Here is a 27626-nt window from a genome sequence, read left to right on the forward strand (position 1 = left end):
TGCATCAAGTACCACTGGTCAAGCATCCATACCTTTTAGCAGATGACATCACTATAATTTTATCAGGCTTTCAGCACAGATGGTGCTCAGAAAGTGGTTTCAGATTAATCATTTTTGTTTGAAGACTGCAAATAGTACCTCCAGGAGCATCATTTATTCCTATTTTGAACGTTCACTACTGATGCATGCTTTCTTTGTTTTTCTTTTAAACAACGAGCTTGGATTGGCAAGTAGCTTCTTATAAAAGAAAACTTTTAGTAGTATTTTATATCTTCTTTCCTCCCCCCCCCCCCCCCCAACACAACTTGCTCAGACTGTCTTCTGTGTTAGGAAAGGGGAAAGGTATATGTGAAGCTATTTACTTCTTGTTTTACCTTAAGAACTCAACAGGAAATGTAAATTAGATGTGATTGTTCTGTTTCAGAAATGGCTGCTTATCTAAAAGATGCACAACAGTTTTCTGTTGAAACTCCAGTATGAAAATGTTAAATAAATTAGGGTTAAGTGCTATGGTGAGGGTGAAACTTCGTGTATGTGTCTTTGTGTGTGTATGTATGTATGTAGAGGGGGGTAGCAGTCTGCTTAACCCTTGGTGTTTTAGTCCAGTGACTGTGCTATGTTGTGTAGACAGATCATATATAACACGCATGTCATGAAGTGGCTGTTGTTTTCCATCTTCTTGTATGTTTGTGTTTTCGTGACCAAGCAGGGTGTAAATGTGTGTGTGTGTGTGTGTGTGTATGGCTATCTTAAAGAAATAGAATCCTTCCAACAACGACGACAATAACAATAATAACTACAATAAAACAACAAGGGCAACAAAAGGGAATAAATAAATAAAATAAAAAAAAGAAATAGAATCTTTTGGCCATGTTTTATGCTTTGATTTATTATGGGCATATATGTTCTGTTGAACCCAATTTGTTTCTTAGAAAAGTTATGACATTAAAATTTCTCAAGCAACCAATTTCCAATAAGTTTCAAAGCTTTCATTAGCTTTAAGTGGTAGAGTGCCGACCAGTTCTCATTCCCTTGTTTTCAGTAGCAGTCAGAAGAAATTGCTGATTCATAAATACCCAAATGAAAAGATTGAATTACTCCAGAAAAGTTCTCGGAGGGTCAGAGGGAGGTGGTGGCCCACCTGGTCAAGGGCACACATGTTTGCCATGTGCAAGGACCCAGGTTCAAACCCCTGCTCCCCCCTCTAGGTGGGAGCAAGTGGTGAAACAGTGTTGCATGTATCTCTCCCCCATCCCTCTCATTTTTTCTCTGTCCTATCAAATAAAGAAAAAAAAGGGGGGGGAGGGTGTGGATAAGTACATGATACAGGCCAGGTGAAGAAAATATGGGTGTTTTAAGATGTGTATACCATAATTCTCTCCACCAAAAGTAGACTTTTATTTAATTCATTTTTCAAGTGCACATTCTGTTTGCTTTAATCTGTATCTGCTACTAGCTTTGAACATTGCCTGAAATGTATGTGTGGCTTGGCAGAAAGTCTGATAGAAGAGCACAAAGAATAGTTTGTTTTGTTAAATAATGGGGCAGAGCCTTCACTATTCATTACTTTTTTCCGTAGTGTTGCTCAGAAAGAGACTTGGAGTTATTTTTCCATAGTGTTGCTCAGAAAGAGACTTGGAGTTAAGATTCCCACTTGGGCCAGTGCTTTTGCTTGAGCAGATAGGACATTTTGATGCGATCCTTCTCCCTGTCATGTTGTTGAGATCTTTGACTTTTTTTCTGGGTGAGGGATTTGTTTGCTTTTGTAACCATTTGTATCTCTTGATTGAGTTTAGTTTATTTCTTTGCTGCAGAGAACATGTCCGAGGTCTGGTCTTTCTTCCTTTACTTGGTATGTTTGTACAGGTTAGATCTTTGATCTGAGCTTGTGCTTTCTTAGGACGTAGGTTTGGTATAAGTTTCTTTTCTTTTTTTTAAAATTTTTATTTATAAAATGGAAATATTGACAAGACTGTAGGATAGGAGGGGTACAATTCCCCACCCCCAGAATGCCGTATCCCATCCCCTCCCTTGATAGCTTTCCTATTCTTTATCCCTCTGGGAGTATGGACCTAGCATCATTATGGGGTGCAGAAGGAGGAAGGTCTGGCTTCTGTAATTGCTTCCCTGCTGAACATGGGCTTTAACAGGTGGATTCATACTCCTAGCCTGTCTCTCTCTTTCCCTAGTGAGGCAGGGGTCTGGGGAGGTAGAGCTCCAGGACACATTGGTAGGGTCATCTGCCCAGGGAAGTCAGGTTGTCATCATGGTAGCATCTGGAACATAGTGGCTGACAAAGAGTTAAGATATGAAGCAAAACAAATTGTTGACTAATCATGAAGATTTGGGGTCTCCATTTTGGCAAAAGCTAATTGGTCTATTTTAGGTATATTCCAAGGGGCCCATGACTTTACTAGTTTTTGGCCTAAGCCTGACGCTGATATGCAGTTAGACTCAGGTTATTGTCTGGGCCAATGGTGTCATAGTTGAAAAAAGAACTAGAAAGCTGGATCAGGGAAGAGAGTAGCTCCCAAATATGGGGAAAATATATAAATATTATTAACTGTAAACCCCATCAATTTGATCTGGGGCCCATATTTAGCACAGGAGCCTATGTAACCTTTGCATCCCTATAAGTCTGAACTCACATTATGTAGTCATGGCTAGGAACATACCAGGCTGCACTAATTTCAGGACCCATCTTTCTTGGATAGTACGTAGAGTATATTCAACTTCCCTTTAGAGAATGGAACATTCCCTACTATTGTTGATCAACATAAAGGGCAAGGTCCTATGGGGGCCCCCAAAGGGGTTATGTTGTTGTTCCTGATGGAGATGACCAGTGACAGTGGTGAGAGGGATCTGTTAAAGGTCTAGGTCCATCATGTCTATGTGGGAACCCCAGGACTCCCCGACTAGGACCCCAGGTGATGGGATGGCCTGGTAGTGACTAAAGAGTTGACATTAAAGTATGCCAGTCTCTTGCCCTTATTCAGCTTTTGTAGTCCTTACTTTGTCTGACAAGGTTAGCTTTGGAGTGATTGAAGGACACATAATAGGAGGTAGGTGAGGAGGAGGAGGGTATCAAGGTCTAAGTAGAAACTGTTTCATTAGATACTTTAAGGTATCTTTTTAGGTCTTTCTATTTGCTTACTTCATTTATTGACTCGTTGCAAATTGGTATAAGTTTCAAACAGAATAGAATATGCTGTTTTAGTTTAACTACATACTTGTGAAATTGGACATTTAAAAATCTTAGAAGGTAGCTTTTTTTTTTTCCTTCTGTTCTTTTACTTGTGGAGCTAAGTTATTGGCTACCTTAGTAGTGATAAAGCATGCTCAAATTATGTTTTTTGAAAACCTAGAAATTATATAATTATGTTTTTCTGTGTGTCATGCTTTATAGGTTCAGAAAACATTTATTTTATACTTTGCTAATAAGGAGATGAAATTCTGCAAATGAGTGGTTGTCTGGAGTCAGAATTGGAAGTCCAATTTTTTTCTGCCATTAAAACCTTTGGTGAACAACTTTTTCAAAAAGTATTTCGTTAATCCCTGATTTACTCCTTCAGAGGTACTATGAGGGGTAAACATAACAGGAAGTCTGACACAGTATGTGCTTGCTAAGTACTATTTTCTTTCCTTGTGTTTAACTCCTTTCTGTGCATGTTTTGTTTAAAATAAATCCTTTGTTTAAATAATTGTATTAATCAAAACAGTTACATCATCTAATGAGACATGCCTCCATTCACTTGCTTTTAGAACCAGGTGATAGGTCACCAGGTAGGTGCAAACCTTGCCGTGCATGAAGGCTCAAATTTGAGCCCCAACACCTTATGAGAGACCCATAGTGCCTAGGGGGAGCTCCACAGATGGTGAAGTAATGCTGTTCTGTCTCTACCTCTCTTCTTCTGAAATCGTAAAAACATGGGGTAAAAAAAGGAGTATTAAATTACTTTGTCCTACAAGACCTTCTTAACAAAGATGTCAGTAAAACACATCTTCCCATTAATTGCCAGATATGCTACAGCTTTGCTCTTCTACTTCCAGCTTGTCCTGCCCGTGCTACATGGAGCAATTCGCTGTCTTCTGGGCTTTGTATTCATTTATTTATAAACTTACTTCACAAGCACACTTAAAACAGTAAAGTCAAAACATGATTTTATAAAGATGGGTGCTCTGCAGTTTGAACAGTCATGAGGCATTTTTGCATAGAAAAACAAAAACTGTCATGACTTTTCCAGCAGCCCAGTATTTCTGGCATGCAAGAGCCAGCAAACATGCCATATATACCAGAGCAATACTTTTGTCTCCTAAAATTAAATCACAGTATATGTTTAAAATCTTTTTAAAAAATCACAGATGCCTGAGGCTCTGGAAGTCCCAGGTTCAATCCCCCACACCACCATAAGCCATTGCTGGGCAGTGCTCTGGTGTTTCTCTCTCTCTCTCTCTCAATGCATCTCTCTCAAAAATAAAAATAAATAAAATATTTTAAAAATTTAAAAATGTAAAGGAGATATAGAATTGAAAGTGAATATGAGTGCCTGTTAATTATCCTACCAAACTGAAAAGATTATAATTTTTGGCCCTTCCCAGTCATCTTCAGAAGACGTCAAATCTCAAACTCTTGTTTGGTAAGTTGTCAGTATAAGCACAGATAGTAGCATTTGAATAGAAGAGAGCATGTTATCTTACATTTGGAGATAAAATCAGACAAAACCCAACAAATGTGGGTTTTGAAAGGAATAGTTGCTGGGTAGCCTGCCTCAATGAGAACAGTCTTAGATCTAGGCAATTTAAAACCGACTGTTTTGCAAAGGGGATAGACACCGGCACAAAGTGACTATGAATAATTTCTGCCAAACTTCAAAGCCAGTCACTTTTGTAATCCAGGCTCTCCATGGCTTGGGAGAGGCTTAGCCATTTAAGGCTGTTCTACAAGGTGAAGTGGTTCATACAATTCTCTCTCTCTTTTTTTAATAGCCTTTCCAAATTTTATAGCACTACCTCAATTGCATCTGAGTCCAACTCTAGTAATTTGAATTCCCTACCAACTTTGGTTTTGAAAGACCGGTGTAAGGATCCCGGCTCCCCAGCTGCAGGGGAGTTGACTCGCTTTAAGTAAATAAATATTTTTAAAAAAGATTTAATTTTGATGATCTCAGAAATCTTCCTGGAGATGGGAAATCTAAACTTATACATATTATGGCTAAATTGTATGGTCACACCTTTTCTAAAAATATTTTATTTATTTGTTACTGAGAGAGCTAGGAAGAGAGAAGAACCAGACTTCACTCTGGTACACGTGCTGCTGGGGATTGAACTCAGGATGTTTGAAAGTCCAATGCTTTATCTATTGTGCCACCTCCTAGACCACTACAGTCACATCTTCTGAAGGTACTAGTTTTTTTTTTTTTTTTTGCTTCCAGGGTTATCGCCGGGGCTTGGTGCCAGCAACACAAATCCACTGTTCCTGGAGGCAACCCTTCCTATTTTGTTGCCCGTGGTATTGTTGGATAGGACAGAGAGAGAAGAGGGGAAGACAGAAAAGGGCAGAGAAAGATAGACACCTGCAGAACTGCTTCACCGCTTCTGAAACGACCTCCATGTAGGTGGGGAGCCAGGGGCTCAAACCGGGATCTTTACTCTAGTCCTTGTGCTTATTAGCGGCATTGCTTAACCACTGTCCTACCACCCCGCCTCTAGTTTTTTTTTTTTTTTTAATTGTTTACAGATTCACTTTTCTACTGGCAGTTGCTTCTTAGTATGTTCCCCCCAAGCGCGCGCGCGCGCGCACACACACACACACACACACACACACACACACAAAATCTCCTTTTCCTTTAGAGGAAATGCTGTTTGTCTTCTTCCATCTACCTCCCTCCTGTTCCCCACCTCTTTTTTCTTTCTTTTTTGGTCACCGTTTCATACTGCCTTTTCATTGAGAGAGAGAGATAGAGAAAGAGATAGCACAGCGCTGGAGCTTTTTTGTAAGTGCCTGGACTCAAAACTGGGGTGACATGTTTGGCAATGTACATATCCTTCCTTCCTGGTGAGTCCTTTGGCCCAGTTCTGTTTTAAAAAAAAAATCCTAAGTCTGGTTGGGGGTCAGGGGTGGAGGGAGTGTTCTGCTTCTGGTATGATAAATTTGATTAACATTCATTGGGTAAACCAATAATTTTATTTAAGTTTTAAAAGTTGCAGAATGAGACTATAAAATGGCTCTGTCTCAAATTTGAGTGGTTGCTTGATAAGAATCTTTAAAACTAGTCAGAATAGGGTCTCTTATGTGCTTAGTAGTAAGAATATTAAGAGACTTGATATAAGGTTGTCATACCATTTCTTCTAAAGATTTATTTATTTATTTACTATAATGAAAGAGACACATCCCAGAGCACTGATCAACTCTAGTTCATGGTGGTACCAGGATTGAACCTGGGGCTTCTGTTGCCTCCAGAATGAAGTCTGTTATGTAAATTTCTGTGCTATTTTTAAGCCCCCTTTCACTGCCTTTTGGGGTCACTGTATTATGTTTGAAAAGAACATAATATAGTGATTGATAAGTTGACTACCATTTTTCTTTATTGTTGTACTCAGTGGTGGTAAGGAAAGATTGAATTGCAAGTAATAATAGTAAGAATAATAGTAAGTTAAATAAATTGAAAAAGAGTAACATAATCTTTTAAGCAGATTTCATATATATATATATATATATATATGTATATATGTGCATATATATATTTTGCCTAGTAACAGGTGTTAAAAAATACAGATGTGGCCATCTAAGGAAGGTTATATTGAAGTTGATGCTTCTGAGTCTTGTTTGCTTTGTAAAAGTCTGCAGTACTATTACCAAGGAAACGATAGACATCTAAATTTTCTATTGCCAAAACTTGACTTTCAAAATGAAATAGATTCTAAGTTAAGTAAATACTTAGGATAGTCATGCATCACTTATAAAAAATAGCTTGGGTATATGTTAATTATAATACCTTTATATCATATTTGTGGCTCACTATTGGGCTATGTTGCTATTTAAAATATCAATATATGTTTTAAGTTTGAATCTGTTTTTATAATACTGCTTTAAGTTGATATACTTGGTAATCATTAATTTAACAAGTCATCTGGCCCTGCTATTCTATACATAGTACTTAAAATATAAATTACTCTAATGAAAAATAGCATCTATTAACACAAAGGAATACATAGGCAAAATACTGAAAAGGATTTTTTCCCCCTTCAAGTTTAGCATATGCAGTAGGGGGCACCAGATGAAGGCAAAAATGAACTCTTCTGGTTTAAAATCAGCTACAGCCTCTATCCTGTTTATATTTAAATAATATTGTGGTTAATTGTTTCTCCATTAGTTTTTTTGTGGTTTTAATTTCTCAGGTTTGAAACTAGTATTTATAAAGTCAGTAATAACTGATTTCACCTGTTAATTAACAGGAAGCTTATAACTATATGAAATTCTCTTAAACATAATTTCCAAAATACTACATAAAGGAAATAGAAGCTGTGTTTGATAAGTATTTTCTTTTTCTACTAAAAAAATGTGTTTTCACTAACAAAAGCAAAAGGAAAGGCAGAATGATTTGAAAACTTGATTTTGTTTTCTTTATATATAAACTTGAATAGATTTGAAACCTGGAAACATCTTTTAGCTAATAAATAGTGATGTGGACATTTGTTTCCATGAAAGGCTTTTTTTTTTTTTTTTTTAAATATTGGTGACATCAGTAAACAGCTTTTCTTTCATCTCTTTCCTTCCCCAAAATTCAGTTCAATATCAGATGGAAATGATGCGAAGCCTTCGTCATGTAAACATTGACCACCTTCATGTGGGCTGGTACCAGTCTACGTACTACGGCTCATTTGTCACTCGGGCACTACTGGATTCTCAGTTCAGTTACCAGCATGCCATTGAAGAGTCTGTTGTTCTCATTTACGGTTAGTAGGAGGTTCCTTTATTACTCTTTTCTTCCCTTAATGTTATTGCTGCTATTTTTGCTTGCTGTCGTTTTGCTTCTAAGAGCAGCCTGGCAGGCCTCCTCAAGTAAATACCAACCCTGTTCCTGAAGCAGCCTCAGCAGCAGCTCAGTCTAGACAGGGTTTCCTTCTTTCTGTTTATTTTTCTTGCTATCAGAGCCCTGATGTGTACATTTTGGAATGCTGGAGTAGCTGCTTCAGTTTTATTCCTCTACCTCCCCTACCTTCCCGCACGAAGGGGCTGGTGGAACTCGACCAGATGTCTAACAAACTCTGATTGCTAGAGTGTCTGGCTCTGTACGTGACTGACCAATCATAACACAGTGTGCCAGGGTTTTTTTTTTTTTTTTTGTTAATACCTCTGACAGCAGTGCACAAAACCTGGACTGTTTCTTAGCACAAAGATTTTTTTCTTTTTGGCCTATTTAATGGTGTTTCCTCAAGCTCTCCAGACCAGATGTTCTGTGCTGTATCAGAACTGTAGGCAATTTAACAGCTTTATAGCTCACCCCCTCCCCAAACACTCACAGTTTGCCATATCTGGCAGACTTGCATATAGTTTCCAGCTGAGAAGTAAATGTAACGTCCTGAGTATCTGTCAGAAAAAATACTAATGAATACGATCAATCTTATGAGCTGCCCCAAAATTGTTTCAGTATGTTAACAATTGGATTACAGTAAAGAACAAGTTGTTAAAATGTACTTATATTGGCTGGAAACATTGCATCATCAGACCTTGATGAATTTTCCACTTGTTTCAATCTATTTTGGTATTCATTTTATCACCTTTTGCTAAAAGTTTCGCTGTGTTAAGTTTCAGACAACATGAATGTTAACACAGGTTTTAAGCGAATATTGGCATACCGCAGCCATTATCATGCAGCAAGTGCTAAGCTCTTCTACTCATGGAGTGTTCAAGCAGTTAGTTTTGACAAAACTGGTTTTTTCAAAACAAAAAAGACACTTTTTCTGTAATACTTTGGCGTTAGTGGGTTTTGTTTTTTTTTTAAATATTCCCTTTTTTTGTTGCTCTTGTTCTTCTATTTGTTGTTATTGATGTCATCATTGTTGGATAGGATAGAGAGAAATAGAGAGGAGGGGGAGAGAAAGATAGACACCTGCAGACCTGCTTCACCGTCTTATGAAGTGACTCCCCTGCAGGTGGGGAGCCAGGGGCTCGAACCAGGATCCATACCCCGATTCTTGCGCTTTGTGCCACCTGCGCTTAACACACTGTGCTACTGCCCGACTCCCCCAGTGGTTTTGATTTTAGAATCTGTTTTAACCAAGAACTTTGTGTGGTGACTATTAGGATGGATAAATTTTGTTTGCAGTGTTGCTCATTTTAAATTGGTTGACTGAACAACTGTACAAGTGCATGTAGTGAGTTTTTGTATTTAATATCCATCAGTATTTTTCTCTTAATATAAAATATCAAATATGTAGAACATATATTTAATTCTCATCAAGATTGCTGGATCTAGCTGAGTTATACTGAGTTGTTGGCAAAGTCATGGCATATTTTCATGTAGAAAAACAGAAAAAAGACAGCATGACTTATCTGACAACCCATTAAGTTTTTTTAAATGAAAGATTATTTTTACCTTAGGGAAGAAGTTACTCAGTTACAAGTAGGATGATAGATCCCTATATCACTAGTTATTGTTTGCTGCACCAGTTTGAATAATGAGCTTTAAATTGTGCTCTGGTTGTTTGATTTTCATTATGCAAAAAATGTGTGGTAAGAGAATGTGCTTAGAACCAGTGTCATTCAAAACCTCAGAACGACAAAATTCTTAGATTTTTATTTTTCTCTTTTTTTATTTCAGATCCCATAAAAACTGCCCAAGGGTCTCTCTCATTGAAGGCATACAGACTGACTCCTAAGCTGATGGAAGTTTGTAAGGAGAAGGATTTTTCTCCTGAAGCGTAAGTAGTTGAAGGCTTTTGTGGCATATGGCAAAGGACTGAATGTTTTCTTTTAAGATGTTGGTTTGCCACATATTATTAAGTCTTATTTTGCTGGTGTGCTAATGCTTTTGCCATGTGGATAGTACTTGTTTTTTTTTTGTGTGTGTGTGTGTGTGGCTGAGTGCCATTTGATTTCTCTCTTTTCCATGTTTATAAGATATTTCTTATGGAATACTTCATCTGTTCTCACCAAGGATAAATTAAATTAGAGTGGGAATTAATAAGCTTTGGGATTTGAAAAAGAAATGATTAAAGGGAGATGGAATAAGTGATTGACAACTGTCACGTTGTAACCTCTGAATCACAGAGATTAAGTTGTGTGTTTGATTTTTTGAGTTGATATTTTCACATGGGCTGGTGAAAGATAGAGGATTCAGGAAGGATTTGCTGTATCATACAAGACTTCATCATGATTTATGTCATTTAATGCTATTTACATATAGCTGTGTCTTATATAGTGACACAACCAGTTGCTTCTGGTCTCCCTGGTCCACGATCATAAGTGATTTAATATTTCAAAGAAAAAGTCATTACTAGAAATGTATTAACAGTTTAAGCCTACTGTTAAAATTCAGCCAGGTTACTAATTTGAAACCTTAAGTGCTTAGATTGAAGGAATATATACTCAGAATTGGGGTCTATACATCAAAAAGTTCAAGACATTCAATCTATCTTTCCCCTCTCATTGATTTAATAGTGATTCATAAGACTACAGGTTAGTCAGGGCCAGTTGGTGGTGCACCTGGTTGAGTGCACATGTTACAATGCGCAAGGACCCAGGTTGGAGCCCCCAGTCCCCACCTGCAGGGGGAAAGCTTTATAAGTGGTGAAGCAGAGCTACAGATGCTTCTCTGTCTTCTCTATCTCCCCCTTCCCTCTCAAGTTCTTTTTTTTTTTTTTTTTAATTTTATTTATTCCCTTTTGTTGCCCTTGTTGTTTTATTGTTGTAGTTATTATTGTTGTTGTCATCGTTGTTGGATAGGACAGAGAGAAATGGAGAGAGGAGGGGAAGACAGAGAGGAGGAGAGAAAGATAGACACCTGCAGACCTGCTTCACCGCCTGTGAAGCGACTCCCCTGCAGGTGGGGAGCTGGGGTTCGAACCGGGATCCTTATGCCGGTCCTTGTGCTTTGTGCCACCTGCGCTTAACCCGCTGCGCTACAGCCCGACTCCCCCCTCTCAAGTTCTGGCTATCTCTATCCAATAAAAAATTAAAGTTAATAAAAAAAATTTAAAAACTTTAAAAAAAGTAAGGGAAAAAAAAGACTATAGGTTAATAGGAGTGTATATTAATACCATTCCCACCACCAAAGGTCTGTGTCCCTCCCCCACCCCCTGCCCCCCCTTGAGGATTCAGGAAGTAATGTGGCTGATTGACTATTTTACTGGGTATGCAAAGAATTCCTAAAGCTCTTTGGTGGTCCTGCATGCAAGGATTGGTATACTTAATTAAAATTTCTGTTTTACGTATTCCGAATTCTATGATTTTTCTGTTAACTGTAGGAATTTTTATTTCGCATGTAATCCAAATTAGTGGCTTTGATCTGATGCAGGGCACACAGGATAGTGCATAGCTAGTTTCCCATGGGCTCCCAAAGAATTTAAGGTACCAGGAGTTCAGGAAGAAGAGCTAAGTGCACACAATTTCCCAGTATGGCAACTCTAACTGAATTAAGAGGCACTGCTTTTTTGCTACACTCTGTACCACTGAGTACAGAATATATCCTGTCAATGCTCTGGAGCTGTTAATCTCTTTAGCTTAGTACATTTCAAATAAACTTTTCTAAGAACTATTGCATTTTTCTTTTGTAGCTATTTGCTGTATCTTAAATGTTTTGAATATAGATTTAACTTATTTTTAAAAAATATTTATTTATTCCCTTTTGCTGCCCTTGTTGTTTTATTATTGTAGTTATTGTTGTTGTTGTCATTGTTGGATAGGACTGAGAGAAATGGAGAGAGGAGGGGAAGAAAGAGAGGGGGAGAGAAAGAGACACCTGCAGACCTGCTTCACTACCTGTGAAGCGACTCCCCTGCAGGTGGGGAGCCGGGGGCTTGAACTGAGATCCTTACTCCTGTCCTTGTGCTTTGTGCCTCCTGCGCTTAACCTGCTGCACTACTGCCCGACTCCCTAGATTTAACTTCTTATGCTCTGGTTGATGAAGTTTAGTTTAGATGAAGTTTGGTAGATACCAAGTCATAAAGAAAGAACAGGCTCTTTCACCAAGAGTTTTGCTTGCTAAGCTCATAATTCAAACTTGTACCATTAAAAAAAAAAAAAAACATTCAAGTTCCTTGGCTTATTTTTGAGTCTGTAAAAGTTTGGCTTTTCTCTCTTAAAAAAAAAAAAAAAACTGGAAAGGGCTCATAATTAGAGAAAATAAGTGAAATAGTCAATTTAACACTTACTCTTGACCACTAGGCTAATGTATTTTTAACATTCTTCACAGATTGAAAAAAGCAAGTATCACCTTTGAGTATATGTTTGAAGAAGTGCCGATTGTAATTAAAAATTCACATCTGATCAATGTCCTCATGTGGGAGCTTGAGAAGAAGTCAGCTGTAGCAGATAAACATGAATTGCTCAGTCTTGCTAGCAGGTAAGTGGCCCTACCACATGAAAGATATTTGATCACTCTTCGCCACTTTCTGTAAAATAATTCTATTTAGATTGTAGCATATGAAACAAGAAAAATTCCTTTAATCACGATTTGAAGTTACCAAGACATTGTAACGACATCTATATTCGTCCAGTCCTGCTAAATCCCCAGGTAAAACACTGTTTGAAGACCATTAGCTTCTGCCATAAGAAGTCCCTGCTTTTGCTCTATCATTTTTTACTTTGACATGGTAAAGAAATGCACATGGGAGAGAGATTTTTAATTTGGTTTGGTTTTATTTATGGTATGCTGTCTTTTGACATTTATGGCATTGTACCTGGATGTTTCATCATGCCTTGGAGAAAAGCAAAAATGCTATGTTTTACTGGCTGCACATACTTTTGTCCCAATGCAACTAACATGATTTTTTTGAACCTGCCTTGGCTTTTGTTAACCTTTATTATTTTTGGCTCCAGGGTTATCACTGGGGCTCGGTGCCTGCACTATGAGCCACTGCTCCTGGAGGCCAATTTTTCCCTTTTGTTGCCCTTGTTGTTTATTGTTGTTGTTATTTTTAATGTTGTTATTGGCTAAGACAGAAATGGAGAGAGATGGGGAAGACAGAGAAGGGGAGAGAAACCGACCCCTTGCAGGTGCGGAGCCAGGGGCTTGAACCAGGATCCTTGGGCTGGTCCTTGTGTTTCATGCTATGTGCACTTAATCCGCTGCACTACCGCCCAGCTCCCAGGCTTTTGTTAATTTTAATAGAGGTGGCATAATTACCTCAGTTGTGATTTTCTTGAGCTGTCTAGCAGCTAAAATAATACTTACTGTTTTGGTAAAATGCAGGCTCAGGTGTTCCAGACAGATTGCTTCCTTTATGGAATCAGTATTTCTTTTGTCTCCATCTATTACTCCTGATAAAAATATGAACAATTATATATGCAGCTCTTTTTAAAATATTTTATTTATTTTTAATAAGAAAAGATAGATACAGAAATACAGCACTGCTCACCTCTGACTTATGGTCATGCTAGGGATTGAACCTGGAACCTCAGAGCCTCAGACACGAAAGTCTTTTGCATCACCAGTATGCTGACTCCCCAGCCCAATATACAACTCTGTTTAAAATTATTTGTTTAGGTCACTTTATTGGGGGAGCTGATGATTTTACAAGACAGTTGTCACATGAGCCTAGTTTATTATCTCCCCATGATAGGTATTTATGCAGCTCTTCTTCCTTTTCAAAACTTACTATTTTACTTTATTTTGGATAGAAACAGAAAAATTGAGGAGGGGAAGAGTGAGAGCTTTAGCTTCTCCCACCTTACCTGCAAGTGGGGTCTAGGAGTTTGCACTTGGGTCCTTTGTGCTTGGTAATGTGTGTACTCTACTGGGTTCACCACCACCTGGCCCCAACTCCTCTACAGGGAGGTCTACCCTTGAATACGGGGCTGGTTCTCTGGTGTGAGAAGCTAACAAGGCTAAAAGTGAGTCAATTGTGCTGACAGAATGGCTCACTAGCACAGTGTGCATGCTTTACCACGTGTGCGACCCTGGTTCAGATGTGGCCCCCTCTGCATCAAAGGAGGTGTCAGTGTTGTGCTTGCTTCCCCTCTCTTGGTCTCTTTGCCTTAATTTTCTAACTGGGTAGGGGTGATGTTAGGAGGCTGACCTATCATTGACTAAATAAATAAATAATTGAGAGGGTCAGTCAACATGCATTTGCTGAATGACCAAAAGAAATATGGTCTAGGGAGTCGGGGGTAGCTCAGCAGGTTAAGCGCATATGGTACAAAGTACAAGGAGTGCTTAAGGATCCTGGTTTGAGCCCCTTTTGTTGCCCTTGTTTTATTGTTGTAGTAGTAGTTGTTGTTTGATAGGACAGAGAGAAATGGAGAGAGGAGGAGGGGAAGACAGGGGGAGAGAAAGATAACACCTGCAGACCTGCTTCACCGCTTATGAAGCGACTCCCCTGCAGGTAGGGAGTCAGGGGCTCGAACCAGGATCCTATGCTGGTCCTTGTGCTTTGCGCCACATGCACTTAACCCACTGCACTACTGCCCGACTCCCAGAAATTGGTATTCTTATTGAGGGGGGAAAAAAAAACAAGAATCTTGAAGCAGAACTTGTAATAATGGACTATATTGATACACATAGATAATAGTTGTTTAACCTTTGGACATTCACTGTTTCTGGTGGCCAGTTTTTCTGTGTGTTGTTTTTCTTTCTTTTTGTAGATAGGGTGAGCAGAAAGACATAGACCTAGAGAGGGAGATAGAGACAGATAGGAGAGATACCTGCAGTGTTTCTTGTGAAGATCCTCCCCCTACTCCCTGTAGGTGTGAACCCAGGTGTGTGGGGGCAGGAATCACCTGCATGCTAATGTGTGCACTCTACTGGTTGAGTTATCACCCATCCTTCATAACTTAAAAAAATTTTTTTTAATTATCTTTATTTATTTATTGGATAGAGACAGCCAGGCATCGAGAGGGAAGGGGGGGGGGATAGAGAGGAAGCGAGACACCTGCAACCCTGCTTCACCACTCGCAAAAATTTCCCCCTGCAGGTGGAGACCAGGGACTCGAATCTGGGTCCTTGCACATTGTAACATGTGCACTGAATCAGGCGTGCCACCACCACCCCCCCATAACCTTTATTTTATAATGTATCACACAAAGCTTCAACTTTTTACACATGTAAGAATAATTATATTTTACATCCTTTTTGAAAAAGTAAACTGATGGTCAGTATCATACATTAAAGATAACAAAAGTAGGGGGTCAGGCGGTAGCACAGTGGGTTAAGTGCACGTGGTACAAAGTGCAGGGACCAGCGGAAGGATCTGGGTTTGAGCCCTGGCTCCCCACCTGCAGGGGAGTCGCTTCACAGGTGGTGAGGCAAGTCTGCAGGTGTCTATCTTTCTCTCCCCCTTTCTGTCTTCCCCTCCTCTCTCCATTTCTCTCCAACAAAGATTACATCAATGACAACAATAATAATGACCACAACAATAGTAAACCAGCCAGGGTAACAAAAGGGAAAAATGGCCTCCAGGAGCAGTGGATTCCTGGTGCAGGCACTAAGCTCCGGCAATAACCCTGAAGGCAAAAAAAACCCCCAAAAAACCAGATAACAAAAGTAGACTTGCCATAGTAGTTTTTAACTCATATTTTTTTATTTGTTTGTAGTGATTTTATTTGTTTTTTAAAGATGGAAAGGGGGGAAAAAACAGTGCCCAAACTTCCTGTGGTGCAGTGGGGCCTGGGTGCAAACTATTTCACTGGTCCTGTTTTCAGTTTGTATTTCTTTATTGAAACTCCTTTCAACTTTTTCAGTTTGCTCTTTGAACTGTTACTTCAGATATCCTCATAATATGCTCTTGGTAATGTACCTTATATCCTCTAGATATTATCTGTGAAATAGTTCTGCATTCTTTTTAAAAGTATATATGTATTTTATTGCCATCAAGGTTATCACTGAGGCTTGGTGCCTGCATGACAAATACACTTGTTACTGGCAGCCATTTTTTCCCTTTCTTTTTTTCCTCTCTCTCTTTCTCTCTCTCTTCATTCTCTTTCTTTCTTTGTTTTTTCTTTGATAGAGACAGAAATTAAGAGGAAAGGGGGATATACAGAGGGAGAAAGAGAAATACCTTAGGCATTGCTTCATTGCTTATGAAGCTTACCTTCTGAAAGTGAGGATAATTATATATTTTTGCTAATTTCTTTTACCCTTCAACGTCTGAATACTGTAAATTTTGGATTACTTGATTGGACATATTTCTGAAGAACATTTAGCAATATAGATGTGAAAAAAGTTTCAAGTCAACTTTAATTAAAATTTCTGTCCCTTGACAACATCTAAAGTTTACAATGTCAGTATCTTACATTATAGGTGTTGAGGTGAGAGAGAGAGAGAGAGGGAGAGAGAGAAAGAGTAGAGTGTGTTTAAGGTCTTTTCTAGTAGCACCTTTTTCATTACTAAAACAACATCATTAGTCTCCTGGATTTAAGATCTGGCAACATCCTGTAGATCTCTCTCTGGGACTGGCGGTCATAATGGTAATGTCCCCTTTTCTATGACTTACAGCTATTCTCTTTGAACTTTATTCTTCTCTGGTGAAAATGTAAACAAGTGTCTCCACTTAGGCCATCCCATCCCAGCTTTTCTTGCTTTTTTCCCCTATTACTTATTGATCCTTACTGACTTACTCCCCACTTACTGACTTGAATTTCTTCAGAAAAAATTAATTAATGCAGACATCCATAACTCACCAGCTGTCCATTTTGCCTCATTTGTACCTGCTCTCTGTATATATTTTTGTCCACGGGTATTTTTTTTTTCCTCCTGAACCATTTGACTGTGGAGCGTGTATGCATAGTCTTGGAGTGTTAAATTCCCTTGACATAAAATTCACCACATTGAAATAACTTATTCTGAGGTTTTGGGTATATTCATAATGTTCTTCAGCCATTACTACTAATTCTAGGACATTTTCATCACCCAAAACAAAAATTCCCATCTTTAATTCTCCATCCTCTGGTATCTTATCTACTAACTACTTTCTGCACCTGAATCAGTTTCATTCCTTTGTATAATAGTATTTCATTGTAAGTTTGTGCTTAACATTTATTCTTTCCTATAATACTATTTTATACCTTTCAAGATTTGTCTGGGGTAGGGATTGGGAGCCTGGGTATAGCATGATGGTTCTGTAGATGACTTTAATGCGCATGGTTCTGAGGTTATAGGTTCAATCCCCAGCACCACCCTACCTAGAACTGAGCCCTGCTCTGGTCGCACACTCTTTCTTACCTTTCTATCTTTCTCATTAAAATAAAGGAAGTACTTAAAAAAAAAGATTTAAAGTATAAAAGCTTTTACAAAAGCATACTATATACTACCTTTCATTTAAGAGTTGGTATTTTGGGGGTCGGGTGGTGACGCAATGGGTTAAGTGCATGTGGGTGCAAAGTGCAAGGACCAGCGTAAGGATCCCGGTTCGAGCCCCCGGCTCCCCACCTGCAGGGGAGTCGCTTCACAGGCTGTGAAACAGGTCTGCAGGTGTCATCTTTCTCTCCCCCTCTCTGTTTTTCCCTCCTCTCTCCACTTCTCTCTATCCTATCCAACAACGAACAGCATTAGTAGTGGTAATAATAATAACCACAACGAGGCTACAACAAGAAGGGCAACAAAAGGGGGAAAAAATGGCCTCCAGGAACGGTGGATTCATGGTGCAGGCACCGAACTCAGCAATAACCCTGGAGGGGAAAAAAAAAAAAAGAGTTGGTATTTCCTTGGATAATGCTTTCCGACATCCCTCCTTTCCCACTTGTGTCCTATGTGTATAATTCCATTGCTCCCCTGTACAGTTCTGTTGCTCCTAGCAGACTTGAAATAATTTCAGATAGAAGAAAAGAGAGAGGACAGACACCACAGTGCCTTTCCACTTAATCATGGCGCTTCTCCTTGATATGCTGCACTATGATTAGGTCTTGACCACAAGACCTCGTGCATGGGAGTGTGTATTCTGCCAAGTGAGCTTTTTCCCAGCTCCAGAATAATGCAGATAGTACCAGAAGCTGTACATATTTTTGTGTGAATTTATGCTTTTTAGTTTCTTATTTTGTTTTTGTTACCAGTGGGGCTTCGCTGTTCCATGTCAGCTTTTTGTGGCTCTAGTTATGAGATAAATATGAGAAGTTTAATAACAAGATAATTCTCATGGTCTGAGAGATGGCACAGTGCATAAAGCATTGGGCTCTCAAGCATGAGGTCCAGAGTTCAATCCCTGGCAGCACATGGACCACAGACTGATGTCTGGTTCATTTTCTGTCTCTCTCACTCTCTCACTCTCCCACTCTCCCACTCTCCCACTCTCCCTCTCTCCCACTCTCCCTTTCTCCCTCTCCCTCTCACTCCCCCTCCTTCTCTCTCTTTTATTCTCTCCCTCTCCCTGCCCCTCCACTTTCTTTCTCACCAATGATAATTTAAAAAAAAAATCCTCTTTCACCCGTTTGTTCATATACACATGCAACACTGACTCTTAGCAAATAGCAGGTGAGTTTAATACTTGAGAACTGCTTAGAGCAATGGCAGAGCTGTGACTTTAGTGCATGACATGTCAGCATGTTTTCCATTTCAGCAATCACTTGGGGAAGAACCTCCAGTTGCTGATGGACCGAGTGGATGATATGAGCCAGGATATAGTTAAATATAACACGTACATGAGGAACACAAGCAAGCAGCAGCAGCAGAAACATCAGGTTAGTGAACCTGAATTGTGAACCTCTGAAGCTGTCTTTCAAATTATGTGAGTGATCTGTATAAAGCATTGGCTGTAAGGAATTCTCTATCACATAAAGATTATTCTTTACATCAAGTGTTTCCACTGTATCATTTACAAGTTGTATTTAAAAATACCCATCTTCCAAAGAACTGTTATATTAAGCTCTGATTATAATGTCAAGGTTATGCAAATAAGAGATACATTTATGGAGAAAATCAGAGGCCAAGAGATTCTAGGGTGTCACAGCTCATTTCTTTGCTAACTATAATTGGTTTGGTAGTGGCTCATTGCAGCATAGTTAGCAATCGTCAGTTCATTTAAAAACCGAGCAATTGTGATTAAGAGCAAGCAGTTTTTATAGGGAATAATAGACCAACTGCTGTGAAATAGTATAATTCAGATAAAAACTCTACAATTACCTGGATATTTTCATATGCATGAATATACTGCAATGGCCAGTGAACCTTTTCTTTATTAGTGTTGCCTGAAGGCCACATGATTTTCACAGTTCCAGGAATATTAGTTTTTAGACTATATTGCTCTGAATTATTCTTGGTGTTTGATGCGTACGTAAGGTTTGACTCCAGAATATCAGACAGGAAATGTTTGTATGCGAGCTACTTTCTGTTCAACAAAATGTATTGGGTTGTCAGAAAAGTCATGCCATATTTTTTGCATAGAAAAAAAAAATGCCTTGAGTTTCCTGAAAACCCAATACTTTAAAATAGGTGGTACTAAATGTGTGGTTTTTTTTTTTTTTTTTAGGATTTTGTGTTTATTTATCTATTTATTTTTTTTGCTTTTAGAATTGATATATTTAGTGAAATGTTTGGATATTTTATTGGTACCATACTGATTACCTAAAATTGAAGAAGACATATAAATCTGTGAATTTTTTTTCCATCTGAAAAAGTGGTGATAAAAATCTCTGCCAGACAAGATGCTACTTCCTAGTTTGATTCCATTCTCCTCCTGATTCTTCCTTTAGCTAAAAGACTCAACCCACTTCAAATTGAAAATCTGTCACATACAGCCTTGGAAATCAATCTTACATTTGCACAGTTTTAATGTATCTTAAACTTTATTTACATATTTACTTCAGTGTATCTTAACATTTTTGCATTTGACATTAATCACTACCCAAAGTGGGGGGCATTGCACATGTGTTACTGCCACATTTTCATTTTCATGAGACATGGGAGGAGAATTGTAATAACAGGGCCCAAGAAATAGCTTATTTGGACAGTGTGCTGCTTTGCCATGTGTGCAGCCTTCACTGCATCCTGAAGGAAGTTTCAGTACTGCGGTCTCTTTCACTCACTGTCTATTCTAAAATAAATAAGTGAAATAAAAGAAAAATAGTAGTAATAACTAATACTGAAAAAATAATAATGATGCCACAACAACAGCATCATGCACATTACTGTTACTTTAGATCAGTAGAGATGAAGAAAAGCCCTGATGCGGTAGATGATTGTATTGTACTTGTAATACTTACTCCTTTGTCATAAAAAGTAGTTTTGCCTTTCCCTCAATATTTGTGAGCTACTTTGCCTGTTTCTCACATAGCCAATTTTGTTTTCCTAAATCATTAGTTATAGATTCTTAGAGCTTAAAGTGATAGAGTTTACAACAAAGGAATTTCTTTTTCCTGGCGACTTGCATGCCTCATTAAAAACAAGCATTACTGGGAGTCGGGTGGTAGCGCAAGGACCGGCGTGAGGATCCTGGTTCGAGCCCCCGGCTCCCCACTGCAGGGGAGTTGCTTCACAGGTGAAGCAAGTCTGCAGGTGTCTCTCTCTCTCTCTCCCCCTCCCTGTCTTCCCCTCCTCTCTCCATTTCTCTCTGTCCTATCCAACAACGAAGACAGACAATAATAATAACCACAACAGTAAAACAACAAGGGCAACAAAAAGGGAATAAATATTAAAAAAAAAAAAAAAGCGTTACCTATACCACCAGCCACCATCTGTAAAATTGAGATCGCCATATTCAGAGAAATGGTTAAGCTGCCGATTGCCTGAATTAGGCAGTTCTTAATTTCTTTCTCAGGTAAAAAAAAGAATAACTACATTGATTTCCTTCTGAATCTTAGTATCAGCAGCGCCGCCAGCAGGAGAACATGCAGCGCCAGAGTCGAGGAGAACCCCCGCTCCCTGAGGAAGATCTGTCCAAACTCTTTAAGCCACCCCAGCCCCCTGCCAGGATGGACTCTCTGCTCATTGCAGGTATTTCTAGCTACAACAAAATGTGGCTTCTTTCCTCTACTGATTTTTTTTCCCCTTAAGTTATCTTTATCTGTTTATTGGGCAGAGACAGCCAGAAATCGAGAGGGTAGGGGGAGACAGAGAGGGAGAGACACCTGCAGCTCTGCTTCACCATTCAGATAGCTTTCCCCCTGCAGGTGGGGACCAGTGACCTGAACTCAGGTCCTTGTATGTTATAACAAGTATGCTCAACCAGGTGTGCCACCACCCTGCTTTGTTTTCTCCATTCTTTAGAGAGCAGAAGGCAAGGATTTACAGGTAGAAAAATGTCATTAAAACTATATAATTAATGTGACCGAAAAAATAATTTCTAAAATTTAAGAATCTCTCAGTCTTTGTTTTATATAAAGTTTTTTTCAGTGCTTCATTTTGTGTGAAACACATTTTTGAGATGGCATCATAAGCATTCTAATATGGAATGATTTTATTTGAGATATCTTCCATGGAAGCCCAGATGAAATGTTTATGGTCAGCTCAGACCCCTTAAATTTCATATTCCGATCTGTCAGTGAGTCTGAATCTGTACCTGGTATTTGAATTGATTGCAGTTCTCTGACATGAGTTATAATTTACATTGATTTAAATTGTAGTAACAGAAATCCAATTCTGACTGGAATATGCCTGGGGATACTTAACAGTTAACACCATCTTCTTTAAATGTTACAGATCTTGTGTTCTGTGCTAGTAATACTTGGCTTTGAATATATAATATAAACAGTTTCATTTAGCTAAAAATGCCTTTATTTCTCTCATACTGTTGTGAAATAACACTTGGTTCAGTTTCCTAGCTGTTTGTAAGAGAGAATGAAAATATTTTTCAGATCTGTAATTTCTTAATTTTATTAATGTATTTTTAATGTGGGGGAAAATCCAGATTTCCTCAAGACTTCCTAGTACACATGTAAATTAAATTTGGGAAACTGAGACATATATTTCTTAAGACTCATCAATTCAAGTAGAATTTTATTTCTTAAACTTTTTTTTAAAACTGTTACACCAGCTCATTACTAGTTTTAAGACTTAAAAAGCAGTGTTGAAAGCCCATTTTCTTCAGATATACTCTGCTCCTGCTGTATCTTAAATTAGGGAAAAAGGATCCTTAAAAATTTTCAAAGTAGGTACTGGGCAGTGGCATATTCACTAGTGTACACACAATGCCATGCTCCAGAATCAAGGTTCAAGCCCCCCTCCCCCCCGTTCTCCCCTGAAGGAGGGATGCTTCACAAATGGTGGAGCAGTGCTGCAGGTATCTTTCTCTTTTTCTGGCTGCTGGGAATAGTGGGGTCATGTAGGCAATGATAAATAACCCTGATTAGGAAAAAAAAAAAAGATAGAGGCTATGACCTCTACCTTTTACGTCTAGATTGGGGGGGGGGGGTGTGTATGGGTTTACGGTCCTAGAATTTGCTTTCTATGTGGCTGGTGCTATTTTCCCTCTTAGTACAGAGCTGGTCTGATCTGTATAATCAGTGCATGTTAGTGGATAGCAACAAAGCATTTACGGCTAATAATCTTTTAAAGACTTACTGTTTTTCCTTATTCTTCATGTAGACAGGAGTGGAAAATAGGTTGTTTTTGAAAATATAATCTCAGCTGGTAAGGCATAGGACTTGGGTGCTCAAGACTCCCAATTTGATCTCTGCACATACTCACTATGGCTCTTCCTCTTTGTGTTATGAAACTCCTTCTATTCCTTCTGTCTCCTGAGATGATAAAAACAAATATTTTTTTAAAGAATATATTTTTATTAGCCCTAAGGAAAAACATAATTGATTCTAGTGAAGCCTCTGATTCAAAACAAAATACTGACAATTCTGTATCGTGCTGTATTTCCTTGTTTGATGGTGCTGTACGTCCTGGTTTGTGAAACTTTATGACTCTCTCATTTTCCCACATGCACAGGTCAAATTAACACTTACTGCCAGAACATCAAGGAATTCACTGCTCAGAATTTAGGCAAACTCTTCATGGCCCAGGCTCTTCAAGAATACAACAACTAAGAACAGGATGTTTCCAGAAAAGGACTCTTGTGATAACAGCGAGATAATTTTCGGATGGAACACATTTTCTAGCCAATAATAAAATAAAATGAAACAATCTTGAGTGTTTGGTCATTTGGTCTTAGACATTAGCTTCTTATTTTTTCTTTGCTCAGCCCTTTTCCAAAAAAGACAACAAATTTGATTAACAGACCTACAGATGCCATCATTTCTGCTACTTCTGAGATGTGTCTTCCCTTCTCTGCCCATTCTCCTCTCAGTGCACCATGTTCCCATGGAGGAAACCAGAGGCTTAAACCTGAGCCAGAGCTTATGACAAAGAGGTCACCCTTCCAGAGGTGACCCCTGCCCCTCATCAATCACTTTATTGGCAGAAGTAATGATTTACAAGACAATTGTTCTCATATGGTCACAGAATCTCCCCACAATAGGCTTCTACATCCCATAACTCAGTACCAGCTAAGGGTGCCCCATCTCTATCACACTGTTCACTGGTACCTACTGTAAATTCTATATATATCTTTAAAGATTTTATCTGAGAGAAAGAACCAGACATCACACTAGTACTTGTGCTTTAGGGGATCGAACTTGGAACCTCATGCTTGAGAGTCCAGTGCTTTATCCACTGTACTACCTCCCACACCACAGATTCTTACATTTTATCTTTCAAATGGGCCTATCCTCATTTTCTTACCCAGGCTCCACAGGCCTGTAATGACTTGGTGTGTATCCAGTGGCTCATCAAGCCAGTCCCCATGTACATAGGCCATGTGGTTCAAGAAATAGTAATAATTTTGCCTGGAGATAATGTTCTGTGTGTGACCTCCCCATACTAAAATAGAGTTCTGTTAACAAGTTTTATGTATGGAAAAAGAATTAGGAGATTTTCTTTTTTTAACATTGGAAAAAGAACTTCTTAATTTGTGTTTGCATGATTATCAAAGATCTCCCTGTTTACACTAAAATGAGTGAGACTTGCCACCTTGGTGAATGTGTGTTTGTTTGTTTATCTTTCCCTGTTGTTTCCCTTATTGTTTTTTATTGTTGTTGTTGTAGTTGTTGTTATTGATGTCGTTGTTGTACAGGACAGAGAGAAATGGAGAGAGGAGGGGAAGATGGGGAGAGAAAGATAGACACCTGCAGACCTGCTTCACCGCTTGTGAAGCGACTCCCTTGCAGGTGGGGAGCCGGGGGCTCGATCTGGGATCCTTAGGTGGGTCCTTGTACTTTGCGCCACCTGCACTTAACCCGCTGCACTATCACCCGACTCTCGAATGTGTGTGTTTTTTAAAAGAATTTATTTATTAATGAGAAAGATAGGAGAGAGAACCAGACATCACTCTGACACATCTGCTGCCAGGTACTGAACTCAAGACCTCATGCTTGAGAGTCCAGTGCTTTATCTACTGTATCACCTCCTGGACCATGGGGGAAAGTGTTTATGAGAGTCATGGTGATTTTCCCTTGAAGCTATAACCACTCAGAGCATGCATGAGAGAAAGAGTGGGTGAAGGAGAATGCTAATTGAGAAATTCTGAGGTGAGGCAGGCAATCATGTTAAGTTCACACTGAAACAGATCAGAGAGCTGAATTGAAGTCTGGCTTTTCCCCCATCTATTGTGCCTTATTCTCATCAAATCAATGACAAAAGGGACCAAGTGTATTACCCTACAGAATGGGTATGAGTAAAGTTCATCAGGGGACTAGGACAGAGGACTTAATGTTCTGGGTGGCGTGTGCTGAGCAGGGGCGGGCACTGAGGGGCATGTTCTGTCAGTGATACTGAATTAGTTAAGTTTTGGCTATTATGTCCTGTGTTCTATCCAGAGTGACCTCTCCAGCAGTAGGGGTTTTGCTTTTAAAAATCTCTGGGCTGTGAACATTCTATGTTGTTGTTATCATTTCTTCAATTAACTAGAGTACTGCACAGCTCTGGTTTGTGGTGGTGTGTGTTGTCGGGGTGGGGGTGGGGGTGGGGTTTGAGTCTGGGAACTTGGAGCCTCAGGCATGAGACCTTCTTTGCATAACTATTATGCTATCTCCCTCCACCTGACTGAATATTCTAGAGTCCTAGGATTTAAAGCTTGTGTTCTCAGATTGCCTTCAAGAAAAGCTTAAGTGATTTTCATTACTGCCAGTGGTGGTGGTTCCTAATTTAAATCGATGTGTATTAGTGTGTCACTAGTAGAGGGACTATTGAAAAACAGAAGTGACTGTGGTCCCCAGCCTTGTATACGGTATACTCTACTGGTTTGTCGTGTGCATCCTTATTGCCGAGAGTTGGATTTGTTTGAACCCATGTCTTTGTGCATGCATGATACTACTAGGCAGCTTTCCTGGTTCACTTTTCTTTGCTTTGAGGGAGAAAAAGATACTACAACAGCTCTTCAATATCCACCTGGACTGGAGCCCAGGACATCACACATGATAGTTCAGATGTGCACATGGATCCCCTGGAAACTGTGTGAAATCAAAGCACATTGGAAATATCAAAGTGCAAAATGAAGGGAGATTCATTTAAACACTATCCTCTTGGTGTAAGGCTAATTTGCCAGTTCAGATTACATCTTTTAAAATCTGTGGTTCCTGGATTTCATATGATAACGTGTGTGCTTAACCAGGTATGCCCCCTGCCCTGTTTAATTTGATGTGATTAGTTAAAAACAACTCAGTAGTATTTAAATATAGACTTGAGAGGATGTCAGTAGTTTTTGAGTTAGGAGTTACTACTGTAGGGGGGGGAAATGGATTAGGGAAACATGTCAATGGAAATTAAATCTCCACAGTATGTAGTGTTAGGGAGTAGCTTCTGTTAGCATTTGCTTTGAGTGCTATATCTGACATTTTTCAGGAACAAATACATGTGGTTCATCTTCTATAAATATTTGCGGTTTCTTCTAGTTGAAATAAGAAAAGCTCAAACCGGGTACCAGGTCTAATAAATCATTCACTTACCCAGGGCAAAAAGACAAAAAAGGGCAGCATGTTAATCTAATGGAAAACAAATATTTCAAACCAAGATAATAAAACATTTGACATTTACCCCTAACAACTGATAATTATAAGTTTCTAGAAAAAAAATTAATGTGTCCCAAATTCTTTATTCTTTCAATATTTAAACTTAGGACTTTTTCTCCATTTTCCTCCTTTTTCCTTTAAGACAAACAGTGCCAGGTGTTGGCACACCTGGTTGAGTGCACGTGTTACAGTGCACAAGGACCAGGGTTCAAGCCCCTGGTTCCCACCTGCAAGGGGAAAGCTTCACAAGTAGTGAAGCAGTCCTACAGGTGTTTGTTTCTCTCTCTCTCTCTCTCTCTCTCTCTCTCTCTATATATATATATATATATATATATATATATGTATGTATATATATCCCCCTTCCTCTCAATTTCTGGCTGCCTCTATCAAATAAATAAATAAATATAAAAAGCCACAAAGAGAGACAGAGTCAGAGTCTAATGAAAGAGACCACAGCACTGAAGCTTCCCTCAGTGTGATCAGTGTGATGGATCCTAGGCCTAAGTCCTGCATGTGCAAAGTAGTACTCTGTACAAGCAAACTATTTTTTACTGCTTTTGCCTTTTCTTAAAACTGAGTTAGGGTATTAAATAATTTGTCCTGCTTTATATTGTGTCGCCTTTCAGCCACTAAGATGCAGATGTTGCCATGACACCATCCTGACTTCCCTGGGCAGATGACCTCACACGTATGCCCCCCCCTCCCCCCGCTCTACCCCACTAGGGAAAAACAGAAACAGGCTGGGATACAGATCAACCTGCTAATGTCCATGTTCAGTGGAGAAGCAATTACAGAAACCAGACCTTCCATCTTCTACACCCCATAAAAAATTTTGGTCCGCACTCCCAGAAGGATAAAGAATAAGGAACCTTCCAATGGAGGGGGTGGGAGATGGTACTGGAAACTGTATGGAATTGTACCCCTGTTATTGTACAATCTTATTAATCATTACTAAATTGCTAAAACAAAAACAAAAACTTGTGTTAGATAACCCTTTTGGTTTGTTTTAATTAGTGGAGACAAATCAAGGGGGAGAGGAGATAGTGAGAGACACCTGCAGCATTGCTTCACTGCTCATGAAGCTTTCCCTCTGCAGGTGGATACTCGGGGGCTTAAACCATGTCCTTGTTCTCTCAGCTGAGTGCATCCCCTAGGCAACCCATTTTTAATCCCTTTGTTGAATCAGTGACAAGTAGTCAACCAGAGATTGAACTCTGCAGGAATAAGGAAATGCTGGAGAGGGCGCTGAGTCCATGCTGCTGGGACTAGCTAGTTCTCAAGTTTCTGTGTGCAAACTCTCCTGGAAAAGGGGGAGAGAAGCATAAAATCACGATCCACTAGTGTTTAAATCCAAAGAGAGAGAAAGATGGTTTTCTCTTGTAATTCAAACTTAGTGTTTTACATTTGAACAAAAGTGAAGAACTTTGAATATTTGATTAGATCCTTCATACACAGTGGCCCATTTCCAGGTGTCCTTAAAATTGAA

The 27626-nt window shown here is 39.1% G+C and overlaps 1 protein-coding gene across 1 annotated transcript in view; it reads left to right on the plus strand.

The window, feature by feature from the left end:
• EIF3H (eukaryotic translation initiation factor 3 subunit H) overlaps window positions 1-23219 on the plus strand; it is a 98372-nt gene extending 75153 nt beyond the window's left edge. Inside the window, exons 3-8 of the mRNA XM_007516656.3 lie at window positions 7789-7956; window positions 9825-9924; window positions 12417-12566; window positions 18712-18832; window positions 20951-21083; window positions 23025-23219. Of these exons, the coding sequence (XP_007516718.1) occupies window positions 7789-7956; window positions 9825-9924; window positions 12417-12566; window positions 18712-18832; window positions 20951-21083; window positions 23025-23122 (770 nt within the window). The 3' untranslated portion in view covers window positions 23123-23219. The remainder of the gene's footprint in view (window positions 1-7788; window positions 7957-9824; window positions 9925-12416; window positions 12567-18711; window positions 18833-20950; window positions 21084-23024) is intronic.
• The last annotated feature ends 4407 nt before the right edge of the window (window positions 23220-27626 follow it).

Source organism: Erinaceus europaeus, chromosome 1, assembly GCF_950295315.1.
Source record: "Erinaceus europaeus chromosome 1, mEriEur2.1, whole genome shotgun sequence".
Taxonomy (NCBI): Eukaryota; Metazoa; Chordata; class Mammalia; order Eulipotyphla; family Erinaceidae; genus Erinaceus; species Erinaceus europaeus.